The sequence below is a fragment of the Coturnix japonica genome, chromosome 4, assembly GCF_054131305.1.
Source record: "Coturnix japonica strain WE chromosome 4, WE-NBRP24, whole genome shotgun sequence".
Lineage (NCBI taxonomy): Eukaryota > Metazoa > Chordata > Aves > Galliformes > Phasianidae > Coturnix > Coturnix japonica.
The window spans coordinates 54279143-54303868 of NC_140666.1; the positions used below are offsets into that span (position 1 = coordinate 54279143).

Below are 24726 nucleotides of genomic sequence, written 5' to 3' on the forward strand. Positions count from 1 at the left end.
TGGCCATCAGCTACTTATCATTTCCTAGGAGTGAGATTTTACATGTTTTAAAAAATATTTTGGAGTAAAAGAAGAAAAACTAAAGCACATTTAGTGGAAGTAAAATAGTTTTCTGAAATGCTTCAAAGCAATACAATTATACATGCACTAAGCAGGAAGAGCCCAACCTCTCAGGCATACGCCAGATTTGACTACATTACAGACAACCCTCACACTGTATCACACCCTCCAGCAAATGCTCTATTTTAGCCCCGCTCCCTGGTCTCTCATCCACCCAAAGCTTTTCATAGAGATAATATTACATTCATGGCTCAGGTCCTGACAAGTGCACCCATAAATCAATGTCAAATTTTGCATTAATCATCTTTCTGTCATCAGTGGCTATTCAGCACAAATTTACATCTCATTTATGTTGGCCAAACAGCCACATTAGAGCTTTGAAGCTTATTCAGGCTTAAATGATTATATTCCCCTAATAAACACTGAAGCCCTCTCAGTCCGGTCACCGTGAGCAGCATTAATGATGTGCCATGGTGGCAGGGCCATCTGAAGTCATCCCCGACACCAAGCAGACTTTGCATTTCCAATGCACCCCGACAGAAGAAATGCAAAGGCTGGCCTGTCTGTGCAGATCCTCTTATGGGAATTGCCCTGCACAGCAGGCAAACACACCATGCAATTTATTGTAACTCCTCCTAACAACTCCATTTGCCAACTCTTTAATACATGAGGCTACTTGTAAGAAAACTGAAAGCCAGATTTTCTGAAGAGCTGTTTCCTAGAAAGGCAGCTCAGCTCTATTTCCTAAGTGCTGAGCACCTTACAACTGTCACCAAAAACAAAGAAAGCTGCTGGAAGCCGAACCCTGTAGAAAATCCGCTTTTCCTATTTGTTAGACAGCTATAACTTTGTTCACCACACCATCAAATTGGGCCTTAACACACTTTTCTTTGATCAGCTGCAAATTAGTCATTGCATTTTTAGTATTTGACTACATTTTTTCCAGGTTTTTGCACTGCTTTCACTTATATGCACAACAAAGTCTATGCGCAGATTACAGTAAGTAGCTAAAACGTGATCAGTTCAGGGTGGATTTTGCACGTTCCTCCCGACAATCCCTATACTGAGGCAATCTATTCATATTGAACAAAGAATAATTATTTAATTAAAAGACCCTCAGCAGTTCTATGTTATTAAACCAGCATAAAAAGCCTCAGATTGATTGTATAGTCACTTTTAGTTATGGTCTGAATCAGTATGCTAAGATCTAAAAATGAATGAACAGAATGCGTTTATTATGACTGTTAAGTACTTACCCACTATAGGCAGTAAATTATATATGTGGTTGCTTGTCATGCTTATTTTACAACATAATGTAACTTTTAGTTACTTTTTATTCCATGGGATTTAATCCCCACTACAACAGACTTGTTACTTCTTAAATATAGAACTGGAATTACAGGGATGTCAACATACAAGACTGAGGTGCCATCTGCCCTCAGTGTGGCCTTAAATGTGGAAATGAAGAAACAGATACATAGCATCATTAAGGTTGAAAAAGACCTCTAAGATCATCCAGCCCAACTCCCAGACCATCCCCACTGACCACGTCCCTCAGTGCCACATATGCACATTTCTTGAACATCTATCTCCAGGGATAGCAAATCCGCCACTGCCTTGGGCAGCCTGTGCCATTACATCACCACTGTTGCTGAGAAGAAATGGATGTGGTGGTAGTTTCTGCATTTGTTTTTAGGGGGCAAGGGGTTGTTAAATGATGGATGCCTATGCTCAAACCATCCCAGGGGAGATACATTTCCAAAGAGGTTCTATATTTCATCAGTCATTTTTCCTGACCCACAACCTGACACCAACTCCCATCTGCTCTTCCCAGGTTTCTGACATCATCTGAAAAAAAAACCAAAAAATCCAACAATTGAGTATCAACATGCCACAGCCAGGAACACAAATACAACAACCTGCTAAATACTGAGCTGAGAAGTCTGCATTTCAAACATAAATGCTGCTTCAGCAAACAGCTGTGATACTGCAAAATAGGGGAAAACTGTTTTAGAAGTTAAAAACTTCTGAAGAAGGTAAGGGAGAGCTTTGTCATTTCATGTGCTGAGGACAGACAACCACATGGAGAACCTGCCACAGGAGTTGAACCCTTACTTGAAACCTTCAAAGGGAGATCTGGAAAAGCTGCATTTCAGCACTACTTGGGCTCACCAAGGGCCACTCAAAACTGCAAGCAAGGACTTCCTTGGATACATGCAAGAGACATCTGGGCAGCCAGCACACTGTTGAATGCACTCAGCTCTCAGATTTGTGCACTGTGCAGATGTAACACAGCTGAATCACAGCAACAGCATCTTACTGCCAGGCAAGATAATCCTCATCTGTAGCCTGAAGATTATTTAAAACAGTTTGTTTCACCAGAATTTCAGGGGTCCCCTGGAGGAAAGGCACTACTCAGCACACAAACAAGATGATTATTTATTCCTATTCTACAGCTTGCTGTCACAACAGAAAGAACAGATTGACCACTTCACACAAACATGAAATTACAAACCCAGATTCATTATTATTTAGCAGTTAAACCATGAAATCAATCCCCTTTCAATCTTTGTCTCTTCAGCTTCAGACTTGTTCCTCTAACTAGAACTGGATGCGTTTCACAGAGAGTTGAAATTTGAAAGGGAGGAGATGAACGAATGCACTCTAAAAATAAACAAAAAGTTCAATTCTCAAGGGAATAATTAATTAGCATAGGAAACAGCACTTCTCCAGGTTACATGGTTAACTGACACGATTCTGAGTGAAACACACATCCACAGAAAGTTACAACACTAAAAATATGGCACTCAGATGTTGAGAAGTTGCCCCCATATTGCACAATGTCTAAAGCTTTTTATAATGAGCGCCCTTGCCCATAAGTTGTGGTGCACAAAGAAATTTCAAGCACTACGCTGCGAAAGAAACTTTATGCTAAAAGAACACACAATTTAGGGGAAAGATTAAAACAAACAAACAAACAAAAAACCTACTGTTGCATCTTTACAGCTGTCTTCTCCCATTCTGTCTCCTTATCACAAACATTTTAAAGCTATCACCTGTCCCTCTACAGTATGTGCCACATGGGTGTTCACACCAAGTGTATGCATGGGCTGCACAAATTTATTTTGCTCAGGAACATGGTGTCCCAAGGAACCACACAGGGTTTGGCTTTGAAGGCACGAAGCCTTTACCTGCACTAAGGCTGTGCTGAGCCAAGGACTGAACCCCACCACACAGTGATCAATGAACTTGCACCCCTCCTCCAAAATAACAAGTGTCCAGCTGATAAGCAGAAGCTTCAGCACAGCTCCTGGTCATAGACACATATGGTACCATACTCCAGCTCCTCTGTCACAGCACCCATCTGAACAACCACTGAAATACTGCTTGCTTTCTACTTGGCACCCAGCTCAGGGGTGATTTTCTTCAGCACTTGATCCGTTTGCCTTACAGAGCAAACAAGAAGATAATGCAATGCTTTACTAAGGCCACTGTTGGAAAGCTGCTCTCACTTCAAATGGCAACACTTCAAAAAGGATGCAATAGATTGTAAAGGGCCCAGGAAAGAATGTCTACAACTACTCTAGAGATCAAAAGCCTGCCTTTACAGCTGAAGAAATCTGTAAAACAAACAAGCAAACAAGAGATCTGCTTGTGGCCTCTAATTGCCTGAAAAGGGCAAGGGGAAGAGGAGAAGAAAAATAACAAGAAGGCATTTGTAAAGTTAACAGGAGAAGGCGGTGAGAACTGAAATTGGACTAATTCAGGATATAAATATTTGTTTTGCAACAAGAACATCTTACTGTTGGGCACAAGATGCAAAGGAACAGGGTATACTCCCCACAAGAAGTCTTTAATCAAAGCAGAAATCAATCTCCATAAGATACGATGTAGGTCAAAGCAAAGTTGCAGACCTGTTGCAAGGACCCCTGTGCAAGTTTCCACACTGTGCGTGCCACAGGAGATCAACCAACGTAACTGCAATAGCCCCAGTGGCCTTAAATCCAATGAAACCACCATTATCTTCAGTTCACTCATTCATACATCTCTTATTCCTAAATGAAAACTAGCTAATACTGTGATAGTGTTTTTAATTGATTGTTTTACTTCACAAGCAAGGAAACTGTAAGTCAGTAAGAAACAGCATGAGTAGAATGTCAATAGTTTGCAATTAACATATTTGAACAGCAGGGAGTTGCCTAACTTACTTTCCTATTTTTATTTTGATTACTTATATATTTAGACTGTAAGATAGGAGAATAGTAGTGTGGTTCTCTGATTCAAATCCACATGTAGAGCACAGAAAGGAAACCTGCCAAGCAGTGTTTTTTTATGGTCAGAGCATTGTCTGTGGAAAAAGATTTGTCTTCATTATTTTCTGTTCTCTGCTTTATTTTTGAATAGGCAAAACAAACAAAAAAGTGGGAAGCAGACCCATGTGTTTTGTTTGCTTGCTTTTTTAGATGAAGCCTTCTAGGCTCTGCCAACCTAGACCCTCTCTTAAGAAGAGAACCCAAGAGGGGCCTATGGCACAAACACCTAACTTGGGCCTCAGTTGTTCACTCTGTTCTTGCTCAACAGGGACACTAAGCATACTACTGCAGGGAGAAAAGCACCACAGAATTCATAAGGGAAAAACCTCTCACCCAAAAAGCTCATCTCGGAGATTCTTGCCTCTGCTGAAGACCGTGTGATGCCTACAGAGATGCACAGGGACTCACTCCCTGCCTGTCAGAGAGCCCTGTCCTTGCAGAGCTGTGGGGAAGATGTCCCAGACTAGGAGGGGAAGAGCTGGGCCCAGAAGTGGGAGAGCTCAAAAGCAAACACAAGGGGAGCCTGAAGGGCTTGTGTAGGCAACAGAACAGCTTTGCAAATACCAAGCAAGGGCTGCTTAGGATTCCCTGCTTACTCTCCAACTCTTCACAGAAGAAGCCTTTTACAAACATTATACAGGCAGCATCATAACCAAATCCCCTGGAGGCTAAAGACATTTGCCAGTTCAATACACTTGCACAGCTCTGAGAAACAGGCTCTGCCAGACTGCATTACTGTGACTCCAAGGGACACAGTAGCTCCCGCCTATCCACACCAAGACCACCCCTCTACATTAAGTATACCAGGCTCTGAATAAGTAACATTTTAAAACTGAATATACAGGGCTTAGGAAGCTTGGAGCTGAGCTGTACAGTCTGTGTAATGGGCACTGATACTCAATTATCATTAAAATTAATAAGCAGGGAAACAACTAAATCCCCTGGTAGACTTTGATTATCTCAATCTGGGCATTTATCAGAATCGCTCCAACACCCAGAGTCGCTGTGCTCTGCCCGACTGGCACAAGCTGCTCCTCATCCCACTCACACTTTCTTTGCACGGGAAACAGGATGTGTAACACGCTGGGGGAAAAAATAAAAGGTACCACACCAGAAAGGAGATTAATATCTGAAACTGCAGGGGAAGGCTTGATCAGGTCTGAAATCTGTTTCCGAGTGACCTACTTGTTCCACTCTTGTTCAGCAGCTCAAATCAGACATGCTGTAATTCCGCAGCAACCACTGACCTGCTCCCAGCCACCAGGTATCAATGGCTGCAAGTCATTTATTTTCTCATCATCTGACAAAACATCTATTGTGATAGGCATGAAACCCAGCAATTCTTTTCTAAAACTTCTTTTACCATTTTAGGTTGATTTTCACACCACTAGAACTGAAATCATCACGTTAAAAAAAACATCACAATTAGCAGGGAATACAAAAGAAATCAAAATAGGCTCCCACTAAAGTTAACTACAGAGGAGCACTCAGTTATTCAATCTGGCATCAAAACAACACAAACAGTACACCAGAAGGAGATTGTAATGAAGTGACTATCTCACAGGATTATACTTGTGGTTATGATTTTAATTGTGTAGTCTAGAAGGATTTGCAATAAACAAAATAATCTTATGTTATTGTAATGATTTTTAATCACAACACTTGCTATGATTTACAGGCTTACTATACATTTGCATTGCAATCAACAAGAACAGTCAGTGCGTGCCCCACAACACCTAACAGCACTTAAAATGATGTCTTGCATAGAGCTTCAACAGCTGCCCAACCATAAACAGCTGGGAGGTTTGAAACCAAGGCAAAGCATGCTGAAGTACACATATTTCTACTTCTGGAGGAAAATAAAGCTAATGAAACAAAACTGAACACCCCAAGGTCTCTGAACAGAACACCAGGGGCCACATTTTGTTGTCCATTTCTGCTGATTGAACAAGGAGCAAGCGATGCGAAATGGATGTCATACACAGCCATATTGTTTTGACAGTCCTCTAAAATTCTAATGGCTAACTTCAGGAACACCTCCAAGGCTACAACAAGAAGCCAGGACAACCACAGTGTCAGTATCAGGATTTTGTAGACTGAGCATACAAGGGTAGCTCAAAAAGCTAGCAAAAAAAACCAAGGCCCCACTGGAGTGCTGATGGACAGTCAGCTGAATATGAGCCAGCAGTGTGCCCAGGTGGCCAAGAAGGCCAATGGCATCCTGGCTTGTATCAGTAATGGTGTGGTGAGCAGGACTAGGGAAGTCATCCTGCCCCTGTACTCGGCATAGGTGAGGCTTCACCTTGAGTACTGTGTTCACTTTTGAGCACCTCAGTATAAAAAGGACAGGGAGGTACCGGAGCAGGTCCAGAAAAGGGCAACAAGGCTTGTGAAGGGCTTGGAAAATCAGCCCTGTAAGGAGAGGTTGAGGGAGCTGGAGCTGTTTAGTCTGGGGATAACTAGGCTGAGGAGAGACCTTATCACTCTCCTCCAGTATCTGAAATGTGCTTACAGTAAGAGCGAGGCAAGTCTCTTCTCACTGGTGACAGGATGAGGGGAAATGGCCTCAAGTTTAGGTTGGATGTTAGGAAACGCTTCTTTACAGAAAGGGTAGTTAAACACTGGAATAGGCTGCCCAGGGAGGTGTTTGAGTCACTGTCCCTAGATGCGTTTAAGAGCCATTTGGATGTGATGCTCAGAGATACGATTTAGCAGAGGGTTGTTAGAGTTAGGGTACTATGGTTAGGCTGCGGTTGGACTTGATGATCTTTGATGTCTTTTCCAACCTTAGTAATTCTATGATTCCATCCTGGGGTTCTCACTCATGTATTGTTCATGTAGCTCACAGCCAAAGGCAAGGCAGGAGAGCAGCCAAGCATGCAGCAATTCCTCACCACTGGAAAATGACTGCAAACAGATTAACAGTGTACACCAGCGTCTCAAACAACATTAGAAAATACTACATTATCTTCTGCCAACTGGATCTTCTGCACAACATTATGGAACTGTCAATACTACAAGTAAATAATACTACAGGAAGACATTGGAAGATGAGGGACAGGTCACTGACCCCCAGAAATTTTTGCTGAAGTCAAATCAGAACTTGTACAGCACAAGGGTTCAATTCTTCCCCTGCTTCAAAGCCAAGAGTTTCTTCCTTTGATGCTGTGAAACAGCATCCCAAGGAGGGTAATTATCCTCAGAAAGCACACAGCTTCACAAGCTTCTGGTTCATCTTACTTCGGCACAGTAACAAATCTACAGGACACTATTTGATGTGTTTCAACACATAGGTAGCCCATTTACCCCAAAAGTCAATAAGATGCACTCTCCTGAAGTGAAACTAGCTTTAAAATTGGATAGCTTCTCTTACAAATTAAACATCTCTTCTCATAATACAATGAACAATTTGATTTTCTCTACCAGTCATTTTATTAAATCAGAACTCAATATAATGAAAGCAGTGGCCTGGCATTTGCTGGCATAATCAACACAGAAGATAAATAAGCAAGAAAGTGCAAGTCAAATGCTCATCAGAGAATTTTGGCAAGAACCAAGTAGCCATTCTCACTTCACTTCTTGAAATGCATCAGAAGGTGAAGCCAGAGCTGCACTGAGTCACTTTCAGCCTAGTCTGATATATTCAGTTTTCAGAATAACATGAGTAGTCTTTGCTTCTCACCAATGCTGCCCCAGAGGTAACCTGTTCAGCCCCTCCACTGGGGCACTGAAACAACAGGGAGCACCAGGCACTACTCTTGTGCAGGGCCAGCTTCCAGCCAGCCCCGGGGTCTGATCCTGCCTGCAGCTATATGGGAACTTGTTCATAGATTGTTCCTTACAATTCCTGCGCAGTATTCAGAGGTAGCTCTGAACAGGCAGTGATGGAGCCCGGTATTATGCAAGTCTTACTCCCAACTCTAAATCTTCACTACATCACTGATGTGATTCCAGTTATAAAGTAAAATAAAAATCAGCAATGTTAGTTTCCCATCATGCATGGGAAAAATAACTGTTCTCTCTCCTAAGTTTTCACAATGCCTCATAGGACAACAAGGCCTCTTTTTTCTCCAAACCCTCTGTCAAGACAGGTGAAGCAGCACTGAAATGAACTCCAGAATCCGATCATGTTCTGCAATTCTTTTATACTCACTATTCAGTCTGTGGGATGCAAGCAATCGATCACATCGGTGAGGCAGTGCACAACATCACAGGGGTAGAACAGAGATGACTGATAGCTGGGTGTCACTCACATTCCCTTTAACAGCATTTCATCATTTGTGTTGAGAAGAGCCTAAAAGGCGGTTAGAAATCTACCACTTTTCTTTGGAAAAGAGCTAGGACACAATCCCTGGAAATATGTACTTACATCCATGTGTACCCTGGTACTTAATCTCACATCTGTTTTGCCACAGTACTGTCAACATTAAAACTGACAGATCTCATGAATACTGACTGCTTTAGTGAAGCACACTAAATAATAGATTGTAGCATGCTTCTTCTCCCGCTATCAAAACATCTAAGATAAATCAGACTGTAGGAAACAAAAATATTTTGAGGTAAAAAGATTCTAACTAAAAGACCAGCATTTTATTTGTCTGCCTAAAAACCCAGTCCCAGCCCTCCTATTTTGTATGCGCATGCATTTGCTTCAGTAACTGAAAAGACAGCCTGCTTCTGCCACACAGACCAACAAGCAGGACTCAGGACAGCTGCCATTTTCTACCTCTGAGAATTCTGATCATTCCCATTAAAGAGCTTGAAAACAAATCGAGGTCTGCTTGCGCAGCCTGAGACATTTGGCTGCTAAACTATTTCTTGTATAGCCACATAACAGGAGTTTGCACTGATCAGAAGTCAGTCAAAAAGCTTTCCTTATTGGCTGTAAGGTAGCTAATAGGTCTTCAGAAGGACTTCCTAACTTTTACTGTCATTTTTTTTCCCCCTGTCCAATACACAAAGCAGCCACAAACAAAAGCAGCTTCTGTTTTTACATGCTATTTTCAGGCAACCTGCATTTTAAGATATTCACCTTCTAGACTAAAACTTACCATGTCTGTTTGTTTTCTCCCCTTCAAGTTAGCACTCATTTTCTTTCATGCTTTCTGATCTGGCTTTCCTGAATGAGTACCGTGAAAAGAAAACCAACTGTCCTCATTATAAAAAGAACACTAAATAAATTCAAAGCTGCAGTCTTGTGTTTGATTTATTTAGCCCAAAAAGCTATTAATCCGAATAAAAATATACGCCGTCAAAGGGGGCAAGACCAAGGCCAACGCATTTTCAGTCATATAAACAGATTATGTGATTATACTGTAAGTACTCCAGTGATTTATATATATATATATTAGGATATGAAGTAGTAAGTAGCATAAGTAACGTAGTACAAATCCATCAACATAAACTATAAAATCCTAATACGTATTTTATAAACCCTGAGCTGTGGCACACATATACAATAATGATAACTTCTTATTCTGCAAAATTTCAGACTCTTCATGATAGCACTATGCTTATGCATTTTAATTGTACGGTTTCTAACTGTTGGACACCAATATTTCTGGAGCCGGCACAAAAGTAACAGAGAAAACAATGGTTTTAGAAGATAAAGCTCTTCAAAGCTCTTTTATCCCCAAACGTAATTCTTAGACACTGGAGAAAAAAGACTTTTTAGCATGAAAGGAGATTATTGTTTGCCCAATGAGCCTGTGCAGAGGAACCTAATGCTGACAACTGTATTTACAAAAAGATATACTGGAGGATCAGCCTTCAATTCTTCTGTGGTGGATTTTCAAGACCAAGACTGTAGTGTATAATTCTACTAATACAGCTCTAACAGAGATAAAGATTTGCTTTATTCTTAATCTCGCTAGTATTAATTTATCTTCACAGTATTTCAGAGTATTCCAGGCATTTTTGATCTCTTTTAATAAGACCTATGCCTTGCCAGATGCTGCTATCCAGTAAAGGCTTGATTCACACCAACAGCACAGAAACCAAACAACAGGTAGATAAGAGTCCAAAACAAAAAAAATTAAGAGTGTGCACAAGTGGAGAAGATTTAACTTCAGATAGTAAAGAAGACGTGGGAAAGGACATGCATAGAACAGCAAGGCAGTTCAATGAAAGCTGTTCTACAGCATGAGGTATTCTAATCTAAAAGAAGTTACATACCATTGGCAATATGTTCCAGACATTAAAAAAGCTGGTCTTAAATACAGGGTGTTGGATGAGTGAAGGTGCTTTATAAGCAGGGAAAGGAGAAAAACAACATTTGAAAGACAGAGATCTTGTTCTGGATGTGTGCTTTCAATCTATTGCCATTTGTATATAGAGCTGAAAGAGGTCAAAAAAGATCATCCATCTGTTCCTCCAGAAGGGATGAATACTGCTTGTCCAAAGTAACAGACAGCAGCCTGATCTGCTATCAGAGACCTCCTGGGAAGGAAATGCCTTATCTGCCTCAAAGCTGGAGCAGGACAAAGTACTTTCCATCAAATTTCACCTGAATCAGCTTAGCTGAAATAAATCCTGCTTTTCTTGTCCTACCCACTGCAAACCTGAGCAACAGCACATTCCCTTCCTCAAGACTGTTATGAGCCAATCCAACACTCACTGCTGCATCCACCTCCATCATCCTCACCACACAATAGGAACCTCTCATTTCTCCCACTAAACCTGAGCATCTTTTAGATTTTGATTGGTATATTCGAGCTCTGTGAAACAAAAGTAGCTGAAATAGCACTGCCAGTGCTTCTAACACAATAGGCAAACCTACAGATTCTACCAGCAGTCAGCTGGCTGAACTCAGCTCTCAGGGTCACCTTTCTCCTTTAACTCTAGCAACTTTGAGAGCTTTCAGTGTTTGAAACATGACCTCAAACGTAATTTAGTTCAATTATCACAAAGGTTCTACATTATTAACTTGCCGCCTTTTCTGACTCAAAGCTCAAGTTCTTTTGTTACAATTATGCTATAGAATGCATCTATCACACTGATATACTAAAAGAGGAAGAAAACACCACTGCGGGATATGAGATGACTATATAGGAACAAAAGAAACAAGGGGAATGTTCAAAGAAGACAGAAGGTAAGATATATATAGATTTACATTTTACCATAAGGAAACTTAGGGGAAAACAATGCCCTCACGTGTATATTATCTCTCAATATCATCCCAGAAATTCCTTATGTAAAAATGATTTATCTTGTATATAATGAAAAACGCCCAGTACAGCTTTGGTTTGGATTACTTGAGCTTGCGTCAAATAATTTGCAGATGTGGACTATGCTTCTTTCTAATGTCTATGTGAGCAAACATATGTGCAAATAAACAGCCAAACACCAGGTTTTTCAGGAATCATTAAAATATTTTTTCACCTGCTTGAGTATTACTTTAATCTCCAGCACACTCCCTGCTGCAGCAAGAAATGTATTCTTGCCATAGTACGGATCCCTCTGCTTCCTCTGCTGCACTGGTCACAGCCGAGCAGCAGCATTTGCAAGAGAAAACATGAGCTGCCAAAAAGTACTGCCCTGAAAATGCCAGTTGTAATCATAGCTACATGACACAGCTCAATGGTGCCAAGAATTCTCCTCCTCCTCTCATTCCCCCTATTCCTCCCCTTTATTTTATTTCTAACCCCGAGGGCAAATGCTGCTTCCAATCCAGGATTTCTGTATAAAATCTCTATCTGAACCGAGATCGACAGAAAAAACATGAATGTATTCGCAAACCATGCTGAGTAATCTAAACTGCCATTATTTTTAACTTCAAAGAGGCACCCTAGGGTACCTGTCCTCAAAAGAATGAGCCAGAAACGCTGCTCACCACCCCCTCCAAAATAAAAGTAAAATAATAAAAGAAAGCTTACTGAAATCCTACACATAAATAACAAGCAACTCACACAATCTGTGGCTGAATTTACTCCCCCTGCTTTCATTATTTGGCCCTATTGACCACCAAAAGCAGGGCAACTGCTGTTCCTCTTGCAGTAAGTCAGCTATCGCTCTCATTTTCTGCAGTGAATAAAGAATTATGAGCGATCCCAGCATCCTTTAACATCTCCACAGGATAAGATTCCTTAGTGCATGTTTATTTTCCTGTCTGAGCCTAGAAAACCCCTGAACATGAGCTGTGCAATGAGCCGCAGCACATAGCCAATACTCCAAGGACCACAGAGCCTTCCTGTTCTGAGCTACAGGAAGTTCAAGGAAATCAATGGGAGGTGGAAGACACATAAGTGAAGCAGGTGTGCTCCAATTTGGCAAGAAAAGAGTAAGGGGAAAAAAAAAAAAAAAAAGAAAAAAAAAAAACTTTTAAAAATAAATCCTGAAGGGGGGGGATGATCTGAAGCAAGTAAATCAGCACTGTCACAGCCACTGAAATAAATCAGGCATAACTGATGAATAAGTCAAGCCATCTAAAAAGCGCCGATTTGAATCAGTAACTTTTGCAATTGCATGGTTACTGCTAAAGTGGTTGTTTTTACATGGTCAGACCAAGGCCAAACAGCAGAGATTTACTTGGAACTCTCTGTAACTTCCACCCAAGCATTGGCTTTGTGGGGAGCCAAAATGCATCCTGCAGAGCCTCCTGCTAAGTCAAAGGAGAAGAGGCAGCAATACAGCCTACAAACACTGCCCGATCTGACCCAGCTGTTTCTCACAGTACTTCCTGTTGTTCCTTCTACTGGGAGTCTCCATTTGATAAAAAACTATACTTAGCACAGGCAAGTACAGGCAGTTTCTGTAAGTCCGAGTAGGTCAGCATCACGGCCTCATATAATGCACACAAATTCCTGATATGCCCAGTTTTGGTAACTTTCCAATTTAGTTTGGAGGTAAAAGAGGTACTGGATGCTTGCTACAGAAGCATATATTTTAATAAAGAGGGAGCCAAACATTTGTGATATTTCTGATATCACCTCCAGTAATCCCAGCAACATTCTCCAGATTAAGGTAAACTTACACCGCAGAACAAAGTGGGAATTGACCCTCTGGCATGTAGTAACATGATACATTCTCAACACACAAGCTACAAAAGGAACAGTATTTCCACAATGATTATGCACCACAGACAGAGAGAAGGTCCCCTTTCTGAGATCCATCACCATGCAGACCCCATGCGGGCCTTGCTCATGCTTCAACAAATAGAACAACAGGCTTAAGAGTCACATATGACTGCTGCAAGTTGCCAAACACTGCACTGCCAGGGAAGCCCTCCTGGGGTAGCAAGAAAGCCATGCTATCAGAATTCATTAATTTAGAGCAAAGCAGCAGAAAAAAAGCACCTCCTTCTGTACAACATCTGGTTCCTCACACCAAGTACATTTGGCCACATCACGTTTCATTTCTGCTGGTTTCTCAATGCTTCATATACATACAAATTGTAGCACAATAGAAGCACAGCAATGACAGCAGAGTAGCAAGGTCCTAGGCTGCAACAAGTGAGAGTTTGCTCAAATGCAACAGCCATGGGCGCAGAAATAAAGGAAAGAAGATGCTTACCTTCAGGAGGACTCAGATACACAGGGATCTCTAACAAGATAGCCCTGCCTCCATTGCCAACACTTAAATGTTGTCTGGGAAGGGGTGGATTCTAGCACCACCCTTTCTGATCACTCAGGTACATTACACCTGCCAGAGCTCCTCTGGGTTGGCCCTGCCTTCCCACCAGCTGCTCAATCACTGTTTCAAACCGTGACCTCCCATTTCCACTACAGAAGGACACCTGTGTGTGTCTGTACATGGAGATTTTTCTTGCCTTCCACAACCAGAGGCAAAATGAAACCCAGCAAGCATTAAAAAAAATACTAGACACTGCCAAAACCTGGACCAAACAAGCACCTCGCTAGGCAGAGTGCTGCTGAGGCAACCCTAAAGTGCTTCTCTTCTTTTCCCCAAAGCCTGTTATTCCAAAGGTTACCTGATGCGTGCTATTTTGCAGCAAACCAAATTCTTCTGATCATACAGGGACTAAAGCAGAAAACGTGCTTTATTTGGAATTACAGCTATGAAACTGAAGTAGTTCTAAGCCTAATTTGTCTCCAGATGGGCCAGTCAGTCTCCTCCCCCCATGGCTACCTTCGTTTCCCAGAGCAGTGTGCATTTTTTCCATTGTGTTCAGCAAACATGAGGTAAGTAGCAGGCTAAGTGAGTGTAGCTTGATCTCTATGGAGCATGGAAGGAAAGACGTACAGCTTCAATACACAAAGAACACCATGGTATAAATCTGAAACAAATCTAGAATATGACAGTTACCATAAAGGATCTGCCAGAAGCAAGTTCTTTTCATATGACTGAACCTCTTACCCCACTGCTTTCTTTTGTTGCCTCTTTTTTCCCCAAGAATAAACACAGAAGTTCTCAAAACTTCTCCCCTTAAGCCCTTGTGTTGCATTTATGACTTCTCCCAGACAATCCTACAAATCTACAAAGTCTAAATTGCTTACTTTCTTTGCATGAGGAACTCTGCTGCCAATAACCTCCTACTTCTAGTAGATGTGGTTCTAAGAAAAATACTGATTTCCTTAAGATTCACAATAAAAAACAATTGGAGAATTATCAAAACAGAGTTGAAGGTTGCTTCAAAAGGAGATATATCTGTAGCTGGAACTACATCACCACTGAAATTGTTACCGAACAGTTTAAGTTACTAAACTCACATACATACGACACTATCAGATTTCTGCTCCTTTCCTTGATTGGAAACTGTGCAGGAACTTCAAATATTTCTAGATGTCCTGAGAAAAATTAGGATGAGAATACTTCAAACAAACTTGCCTACATTATCTCTGTCATGGTTTAATAATTAATCTACCTCTATGTAAATTCAAATAGTGAAGTAAGACTTAAAATCTTTACACAAGGTAGACCTTAAATATATGTGTATATATGTGTGTGTGTGTGTGTATTTCTAAATCAAGCCAAGGAATATGACTGCAGAACAGCTGATTGAGAGCGGATAAAGGGGTTAAAGAATTAGGTCTGGAAAGATTTTTTTTTCCCAGTATTTATAAAACATTGCAAATATATTAGGCCAAAGGAAACAACTGGGCTAAGCTCATGGATTTTTATAGTCCCATGAAAACAAAGAAGATTAACAAGAGATTTCTGAAAATTCAAAAACCAACTGTCTGATTCATTTATTATTTGCATTAGTTAAATCAAAGAAAAAAAATCTCCCAATTGAGGCAGTAACCATTAACTTGGCATTCATAAGTGCACTTCCAGGTGCTGGTGGGAACCTCAGCTTGTAAGTATAAAAAAGTTTATTTAAATAATGAAAAAGTAACTGAGCCTTATACATAGAATATGTAGCTTTTCATTTACTCATCTACACACACAGATCTGGATACATTCTGAACACTTCGGGCCTAGTTATTTCTCTACTGACATTCCTACAAGGACACAAGATTATACAGCCACTGCTTTATAGTCTGGGGAGAATACTGACAAATGTGCAGAAGGGACAAAGTGGACATTAAGATGTAGACATCAGAATCTTTGTAGTTTGACATAGCACCAACATAATGATCTGCCTGCACATCTGGAACTAGTTATTCTGGTGCCCACATATGCAAGGGGAGCAAGTTCAGTTCTCATCTCTAAATCAAGAGAAAAAGTATATTGCTATCGACTTTGACAACAACGTGATGTAGCTCTGGAACTGGCTTCAGGACACACTAAGCTCCCTGTGTGTTTTTACATTTCTGCCATGACCAGGGCTTGCAAGCAGACAACTTGTCTTAGTGAGGCTGCCATTTCTACTGCCTTTTATCTGCACAAAATATGGAAAGCCAGACTGTAAATCAGCCTATAGAATATATGCACAGGGTTAGCTACACTGTATAAACATTACCACCCTGTTTTATGGCAGTCAAACTGGAGTGCAAGATAATTCTGCAGCCCATTACACCTGATATCTAAAACTCTAGAATACCACATTCCTGAAAGCTGCTTTATCAGGGAGCACAACTATGCAGTATTTCTATCTCAGGATACATCAGATGTTGCTTTTGTACCCCAGGAACTGACAGGAATACTTAACAGTGTGCAAGGCTATCAAAGTTCTCTGTTACAGTACAGCATCAAGGGTGCTTCAGCCACACCAATTCTTGTGAATTTTGGTCATATGACTCAGTCAGGCCAAGTGGGCACACTGATGAGTATTAATGTACCTGGACTGGTTTTAAATTAGGAAGCCAGGTTCCTTCAGCCCTCAGAACTGTTAATGGAAGGAACACAGACTTTTCAACATGCTTAAAGCTCACCTCATGTTCCAGAGTTATCAGCTGCCAAAATTTTATCTGGACCCTGAACAGTCCTCTTCATTTAAAGTTAACAGTAATGTTCCAAACCCTGTGTTTCAAAAGAAAATTTGCAGAGAACTGTTGTACATTTACCCCTACATGCTCAAGTAAAGAACCTGAATTCATCACTTAAGTTTATATAATCTCATGGTTTTGTTGGTAAGGAGACAAGTGAGGGGATTAACTCAGTTTTTTCTATTATTAAGATATTTGTGGCTGGATCTACTGCATAAATAAATCAATCCCCCAGCTACACAGCTCCATTTTTCCAGTCCCAGCACGTTGTTTTATGTATTTTTCCTTCCATTGCAGACAAATCACTCCAGGGAGTTTTAAAACCCAGTAGTCTACTTTCCGAATGGAAACGATTAGTGTAATTTGAGAGTGAAAAAGCAAACAACAACAGAGACTTACCCCATTTTTTGGGTAGGCTATCCATCCTAGATCCCCCATTACTGTGCGTGAGTCCAGTAAATTCACTGAAAGTAAGAAAAAAAATAAAATAAAATTGGTAAGATATATGTATTATAAATTTCAGTAAATATGTCATGATTTGGGTGGCTATGGTAAATAGGCTGTTTATAATTAACCAAGGAAGCTGAGTTTCTGTAAGACAAAACAACAATGCAGTAATTCCTCTCACAATGAGGTCATACTCTATGGTATCTGCAACTGAAAGTTGCACATGCTCTAAATTTCTACAAGATCCAGACTCTTGCTTTAAGTTCTTTGGGTCTGCACTTTTTGGGAGTGAAGTAACTACATACACTCTCTATAAGACATGCAGCAGATACCGGTGTTCCTTCTATATTGGTATGGTCTTTAGCATAATCAAGCCTTCAAGACAAACACAAAACAAGAAACAACATGGAGAGTACTCTGGTTATTGTGGATTCAAGTTTTGAAGTACTCTACATAGAAGTCTGACATTATTACAGTTATCGGGAATCTATTCTTTTCTCTCCCTTGCATGCTGTTCCAAGACTCAACAACTTCATTATAACACATCCAAGGGATTGACTTCTCCCCGCCCAAAGATACAAAGATACATCGAGTCTGTTAAGTCAGAGCAATTAACAAACAATTTACATTAAAGAGCAATAAAAATTATCCTCAAGCTTACAATATTTCCCCTCATATTTCCTGAAATATTGAGTACAGAGCATGAAATAATTAAAAAAATATATCTACACTCGGTTAATTCAGCTGAGGAAAATTACAGTAGCTTTTGGTGCTGAGCTTTCCAGTGTCATCTCCTGTACTTGGGATTTTCAGTCTCCCAGACTAACAATTAGCCTCCAAATCAATAGCTGTTACACAGAAATTCAGTCTAAGAGGAATCTACTTTACAAAGCACAAAAATCCTTCAAACTATAATTCTTGCTTTCCACAGTACATTTATCTGCATAGCACAACCTCATTTTCACATCCATGTTCAGCCTGAAAAGAACAAATCTCCCCCAAAAAAAAGGAACAAATCTCCCCAAGTCTTCAATTCATGGTCTCCAATATCTGCATCATTTAGAAATCCCACAGGAAGTCCAACTTCAAGACTTTCAGGCTGAAGATGAGTTAACCCAAGAACAAGCTGGAAATAAGAGGAGGATACATGCCCAGTCCTTTAGGAAGAAGCCCATTTAAGTACTTAAAAATCGGTAGAGAAAAGAAATAGCACGTACACAGAAGCAGAAAGAATGGGAATATCAATTCTCAGCCCTAGTACTTATCTGAGGTTCATTTTCCATCTCTGCACAAACACACCAGTGCAAACCCAATCAAAGCAGCAGGGTGACCTGTGCTGCACCATCAACAAAATTAAAACACTGCCAACTGATTACCCCAGACATCACAAATACAGTATTTAGAGAGCACAAGAAGACAAGAAAAAGACTCCCCAAGTTCCTGTAAGTGGCATTCCACTTCAGAGTGTCTATTTTTCCCTAAAGAGTCAATGACCTAATTGTACAGAAGCTCAAGAACTTAACAGCAAGCTGTATTATGTACACAGAGGCACAAATAATAAAATTGGACATATCTTACACTAAAATAGAAGTCAACTTCCTTTGAAATTTTAAGGAAGCCAGATGCCTAAAGGAGATTCATCTATGTGGATATCTGCAGTGTTTGCAATCATTAGTCCAGCATGCTCTGGACTAGAACTTGCTCTTGGACAGAACTCAAGAGATTTTCTGCCTCGTCTGGGTGTTGTTTCTAAAACATAAACCACACTTGGGTGCTCATAATGGTACCAAATCAGAGGACATTCACCAGAAACAAAATTGAGGGATTTTACTGAATGTTCATAAAAAAGAAGCAAAATTAGGTGGCTTTCCATGCCACAGCCTATGTAAAATAAACATATTGCTTTCATCCACCCTTACAGATGCCACCCAATAACAGCCAGCTTTTGCCCTCCTGATGTGTCTTCATGTTATCTTCTATTCCTAGTTCAGATGAAGTCAAAGATTAGTACCCAAGCGCTCCTAATCCTATTGCATATTCTCATTGAGATCACAAAGGTGATCTTAAAATATTCTTCAAAACAGGACATGTAACAAACACGTTCTATATTACAGACGTAAACCATTTCAAAAAAGAGGAGAAACCTGCCAACAAAATGGCAGGTTACCCAAATTCCTCCTATTACAATCACTGTAATTAAACTGTGCAGAAGAGCATATTCCTGTCGTAAAATGCAATGGATGCAAAACAAGTATTGATCTACACTGTACAACTTAATTAAAACTTGTCCCAAAGATGCTACTAATGAATGTAATTAGATGGCATGTTTGATGCCACAAAGTTCTTCATGATGTGCTAATTAAGCAAAAAGCAGGAAAAGTGCTTTTATTCAAACATCAGATCATAAAAAGAACACGATAAAAATAAATATTATATTATCCAACAATGACAATTTTTAAATTGCTGTTATTAACTTCAATTTCAAAATAATTTTCTGCATATGAAAAGATAATACAATCCATTCCACTCTAACTCAAGTCAGTGGGAATTTTTCTATCGGTAAATCAGCCAGCAGAGATGAATACTAAATCTCCAGTTAGGGAAAAAAAAAAAAAAAAAAAGACATTTCCTCTCTTTCTTCAATTGGATTCTAAACAGAGCAAACAGAGCAAAATAAATAGGAAGGGATGAGATGCACCTTTAGACAGGCACAGTGCAGTAACCTGAAATTCATGCCAAGAGAACAAAAGCCACCAGTGACACAAAACTCTAGGCTGCTCTGGATGGAGACTCGAAAAGCTCCTTGCATGATGGGCCTTCACGGTCACAGCGTGCCCCATGGGCTTCTGCACAGAACTGCCTTTGCAGTATATCTTCTAAAATACTGCACTGTATTGATTTGCTGAGGAATGTATTCAGCCAGTAGTTGCGCTAAATTGCCTGCTAAGACGGAAATGTTTTGCTTTCAGAATCCCAGAAATCCCTCCATAAACAGAAATTACACCACTCCACCCAGACACAAGGCTTCTGCATTTTCCCCATCAGCACCCACCCAGCCATCTTCAGGAAATGCATTTATATAAACTGCCAGCACCCAAACGCACCCTGATCCTGCCCCAGAGCAGGCTGGAGCCCTGCGGCCACATCCCAGGGAGGATCCCACAAGGTCTCAGCTGCAGGAGCGCCTGCAGGTGAGGGTGACAGCGTCACCTTCCCCTCCTTCCCAACCGCAGCAGCAATGTTATTTTTGTTGAAATGGCTTTTGTTAAGAAACTGCAGATTGCTGAAACAGCTTTTAAGCAGATTGGCCAGGCTGGGAGAAAAACAGTGGGCAAATGGCAGGTAAAGTACATAGCTACAGTGTGTAAATTCTCTACTAAAACAGGTTTTTTTTTGTTTTTTTTTTTTTTCCCCAAAGAGCTGGTGCCATCCTAATGAGATGCTTTCACCACTCATCATGTGAAGCTATTCTGCACCTGAACAAAAATAGCTGAAAGTCCCTCTGGTTTGACCCACAACAGGATTAAAAAAAAAAAAAGACTACAGATCTCCTCAGGAGCAGCGGAAACAGTTGAAGCAGTTCCTCCCCATCAAACCTGTGCCAATCAGCAGCAGGCATTTTGGCCACTGCTGCCTAATTACCAAATGCTCTGTTGATAGGGAGGTGGTAATTCAGGAAAATCTCTCATCCTTCAGGAGGGTCAATGTCAGCTCCTGTACAGTTTGGGAGCCCTGGGCATAGCCCAGCCCCGCACTCAGCAGCCCTTGGGATGCAGGGGAGCTCATCCCACTGAAAAAAGACTCTCCAGAAATTGCTAGCAACTCTGCTTAACCCACCACCTCAAAAACTTCCAAAGGAACAGAACTCATTTATTCCCACTTCCTTTCTCTTCAGCATCAGCCTGATGTGTCTCAACAAGCAAGAAACCTCAGAGCCAATAAGTACACACTTAGCACCTGTATCTTTGCCAGAGAACTTGGAAGAGCCACATACATTGATTCAAAAGTGTGTTTTGCTCATCTCCACCAGCAGTGCATCCATCCCACAAGCCCTAATTATTTCTAATGCTCAGTCAAGGGGAACACAAAACCACACAGATCTATATCATCATTAACTTCCATGCCTTCAGGGTAGGATAAATGATGATTAAGTCTAAAGTCATACCACAGCCTTTTTTCCTTTTTTTTTTTTTTTTTTTTTAATACAGAATAATAGCCGAGGGAATTTGCATACATTCTTGTTCTCAGATAGACTGCTTACTACGGGTGAGCAATCAAGTTGGAACAAAACCAGAAGTGAACTAAACCTCTGCCCTGAACTCTAGCTGGTGAATTACTGCTGTCCTTTCACTCATGAATCTCTAATGGGAGACTGGGTCTGACTTTTCATTCAGATGTCCTCATCATGTTCATCCAATAGGCATTTAGCAGCTTCACCATGACTACGCTGGGATTGTAGCTAGAAGGAAGCACAGAAATGATGAGAGCATTCAACGCTGACCTAAGCCAACGCACCTGCCCACACAGCAGAGCATCCCATCTGATGCAGCCACCTAGTACACAGTGCTATGTGGCAGCATCAGATGGCACAACTGAAAGCAGGGCCGTGCTATCACAATAGCACAAAGTCTGAGGTTGAAGCCAGCAACTCACGACTTTATTCACTCCACCCAAGTGAGATGGTTTCTCTAGCTCTAGTCTGCAGCAGAATCAGCTGAAGCAATTTCAATTGCTCTGATCCAGTTTCAGAAGGGGAAAGAAAGCTACCTGAAAAACAGAAACCCCCCACAAGCAGGATAAAACACTGAGTGCTTCTCAACTTGCCAGCCACATGTCCTCCTGCCATTTTAATATCCAAGGATCTACCAGAAGAACATTCATGGCTCCTGTAGGAATATGAAAGACTTGACTATTCTGGGCTGCAATTGTCTTTGAGCCCATTACTCCTTAGATACCACAGACTCTCACCACTTGAAGGCAAAGGATTTACCGCATGGCACAGCCTAATGATCTTATTAATGAGAAATCACTCTGGAACAGGCAAAACAGTCAGGATATCACGAACTGACAGTTTATACCACAAAGCTGTAAAGTCATATCAATCTGCTTTTATTATTTCACTGAAATACAACTAAAGCAGGAAAGAAAAATATCCTCTTTGACCAAATCAATATCCCATCACAACATGAGCAAGAGTAAAGAAACCTCCACTTAAAGCCCACATGAATATTTCAAAACATCACGATTTCCTAAGTAGGACATTTTTAAAGAAAAGCATTTGAAAGAAAGTGGTTTAAAAAAAAAAAAAAAAAAAAAAAAAAAAAAAAAAAAAACTGAAACAGAACAACGCTTTAATACATTTCTTATGAATTCCACAGGAATCTGAGCACTGTTTTCAGTAACCCAAGTCTGAACTCCCATATGAAAAAAGGTGCAAATCCAGTAAGTGCTCCTACATCCTCAAGGCTCCTCCCGCAGCTCCTGGCCTCCTCTGCACTGTACTCCACGGGATGTAACCATCCACAGAAAGGTCAGAGCTAAATCAAGGTAGCCCCAGCTCTGACCCAACATTCGGAGCTTGTGGGAGCAACTCCATTTAAAACAGTCGTGAGAAAATTCCCATGAGAATATTCACACACTATAAATTAAACATGAGGTGAAATGCTCTGCTGGATGGGGGTCGAGGTGCATGACAAGACCTCATCAGGAGGTCTCCTGAATAGCATCTCAAGCTCTCCACCAAACCTTGCACCTCCACACTCCACCCCTTTCCCCCAGCCCAAGGCAGGGGGTAGAGCTGCCAAACTCATCACCATTAGCAGAGCTGGTTTCTCCTTACACTGCAAACCTCCCCATCCTTCCTCCTGCACACCTGGAGTTCACAGCACCACTAGGATGCACTGACTGCAGAGGACTCTTCATCATCGTGAGTGGAAGTTTTTCTGCTTCATAAATCTTTGCTTGTTTTATTGCAGTATCGTTACCATTTGTTTTCCAACTGTTTTCCCAGTTCTGCCAAATATTTCCTCAAAAAGTATAAATCCAAGGCGCTCCAATGACTGACAGTCAAAAATAATCCAAGATAGCAAAAACAAATGAAAAAAAATAAACTCCTGAAAGAAATCAAAGTCACCAGGGAGCAGATGTTTTGTATTAATTAGCTACACTGAATTTGGACAAAAACAAGCAGGAAAAAACCTCAGAGATATTTCCAGCAGTGAAAACCAGCTACAGCAGAGTGCAAGCTGTAGCAGTACCTATTATTTATAGCCCACTGGAGGAAGAAAAAAATACACTACTTAATGAACTTGCAAACTAATATTAACTGCAGATTTATATTTTATTACATTGGCTTTGTTCTGCTCTTAGCTTTCTAATGATTCCATTTCATAGCAAGTGCCAAAATGCTAGAATCTACATCACGGATTCATAAGTTTGGAAGGCAGGTGGACAACAGCGATCATAACAATGGCCAGAAAATGTTACAGACATAATGCAAAAAACACCAGATAATTGCTGTTTGTACACACTGTTTAAAGGAGTGTGATCCTGCCCTTTGTCCAAGTTATTTGGGTTAGCCATGTTTTTTCCACAGGCACAGCACTGGCCATAGCACTTGGGACTGGGACAATGAGCTCACTTCAGCTTTACTGAACAAACAGGAAAAAAAAACAAATAGGAAACCACAGGTTTTCCCCCTTCCAAGGATTTGCACTCAAGGCAAGAGGCAGCCATTTGCACATTTATTAACTTGACATCAAAGAACCTGGAAACTTAATTTTCAGTATGGTTTCCTTTTTTTTTTTTTTTTTTAATGGCAAACTTTTACTCCCACCAAAACCGCTATTTAATTTAAATATATATATGTATTAAGGGTGAGGGAAGAGAGAATGTTGGTAAAATGTTCCCTAGCCCCACTTGTAAGACTGACTGGAAACAATACCATGCCAACACAACAGCATCTCTCCAGACTGAGACTGGTTGTGGCAAACAGTACTGGAGGAAATTACTAACACCCTGCTATTGGCAACCAGAAAGAAGCTTCCACTGAGAAGGCAAAACAGCCAGCAAGAACCACAGAGGTCTAAGCAGAACAAGAAAACACCAGCACAGCCTGCAGACCCAACCACTACCAAGGTCTCTGCAAGTGGCTGAAGGACAGAGGCAATTTCTTTGAGACGCTACTTAAATCAAGCACCTCATTAAGCACACACACAAGTGAAGCCCTAAAATCCCAGCAGATTCCCAATGCAATCAAACCACCTGCTGGCAGTGTTGAAATGAAATCTCACATTTTGCCCTCATTCAGAACATTGCCAACTACAAGCAACTCGATCCCTGTTCTGAAAACAGGTCCTCAAAGACATTGGCATCAAATTCTGTTGTGCACATAACTAGATGCAACAGGAAGAAAGAAACTCACCAGACACATCCAGAACTGTCAAGGCTGTCAGCTTTCACTACCAGTGGACTTGCAAGACCTCACTGTCCAGCACCAATAAAGCCTTCCTGTTGACAATAATGACTACTCTGCTGCCACTGAGTTCACTCGAGTAGAAAAAAAAGAACTGACATAA

General features: G+C 40.9%; 1 protein-coding gene across 1 annotated transcript in view; it reads right to left on the reverse strand.

Moving 5' to 3' along the window:
* EPHA5 (EPH receptor A5) overlaps positions 1-24726 on the reverse strand; it is a 196769-nt gene that overhangs the window by 165216 nt on the left and 6827 nt on the right. The window contains exon 2 of the mRNA XM_015861732.3: positions 17102-17166. Within this exon, the coding sequence (XP_015717218.2) occupies positions 17102-17166 (65 nt within the window). The remainder of the gene's footprint in view (positions 1-17101; positions 17167-24726) is intronic.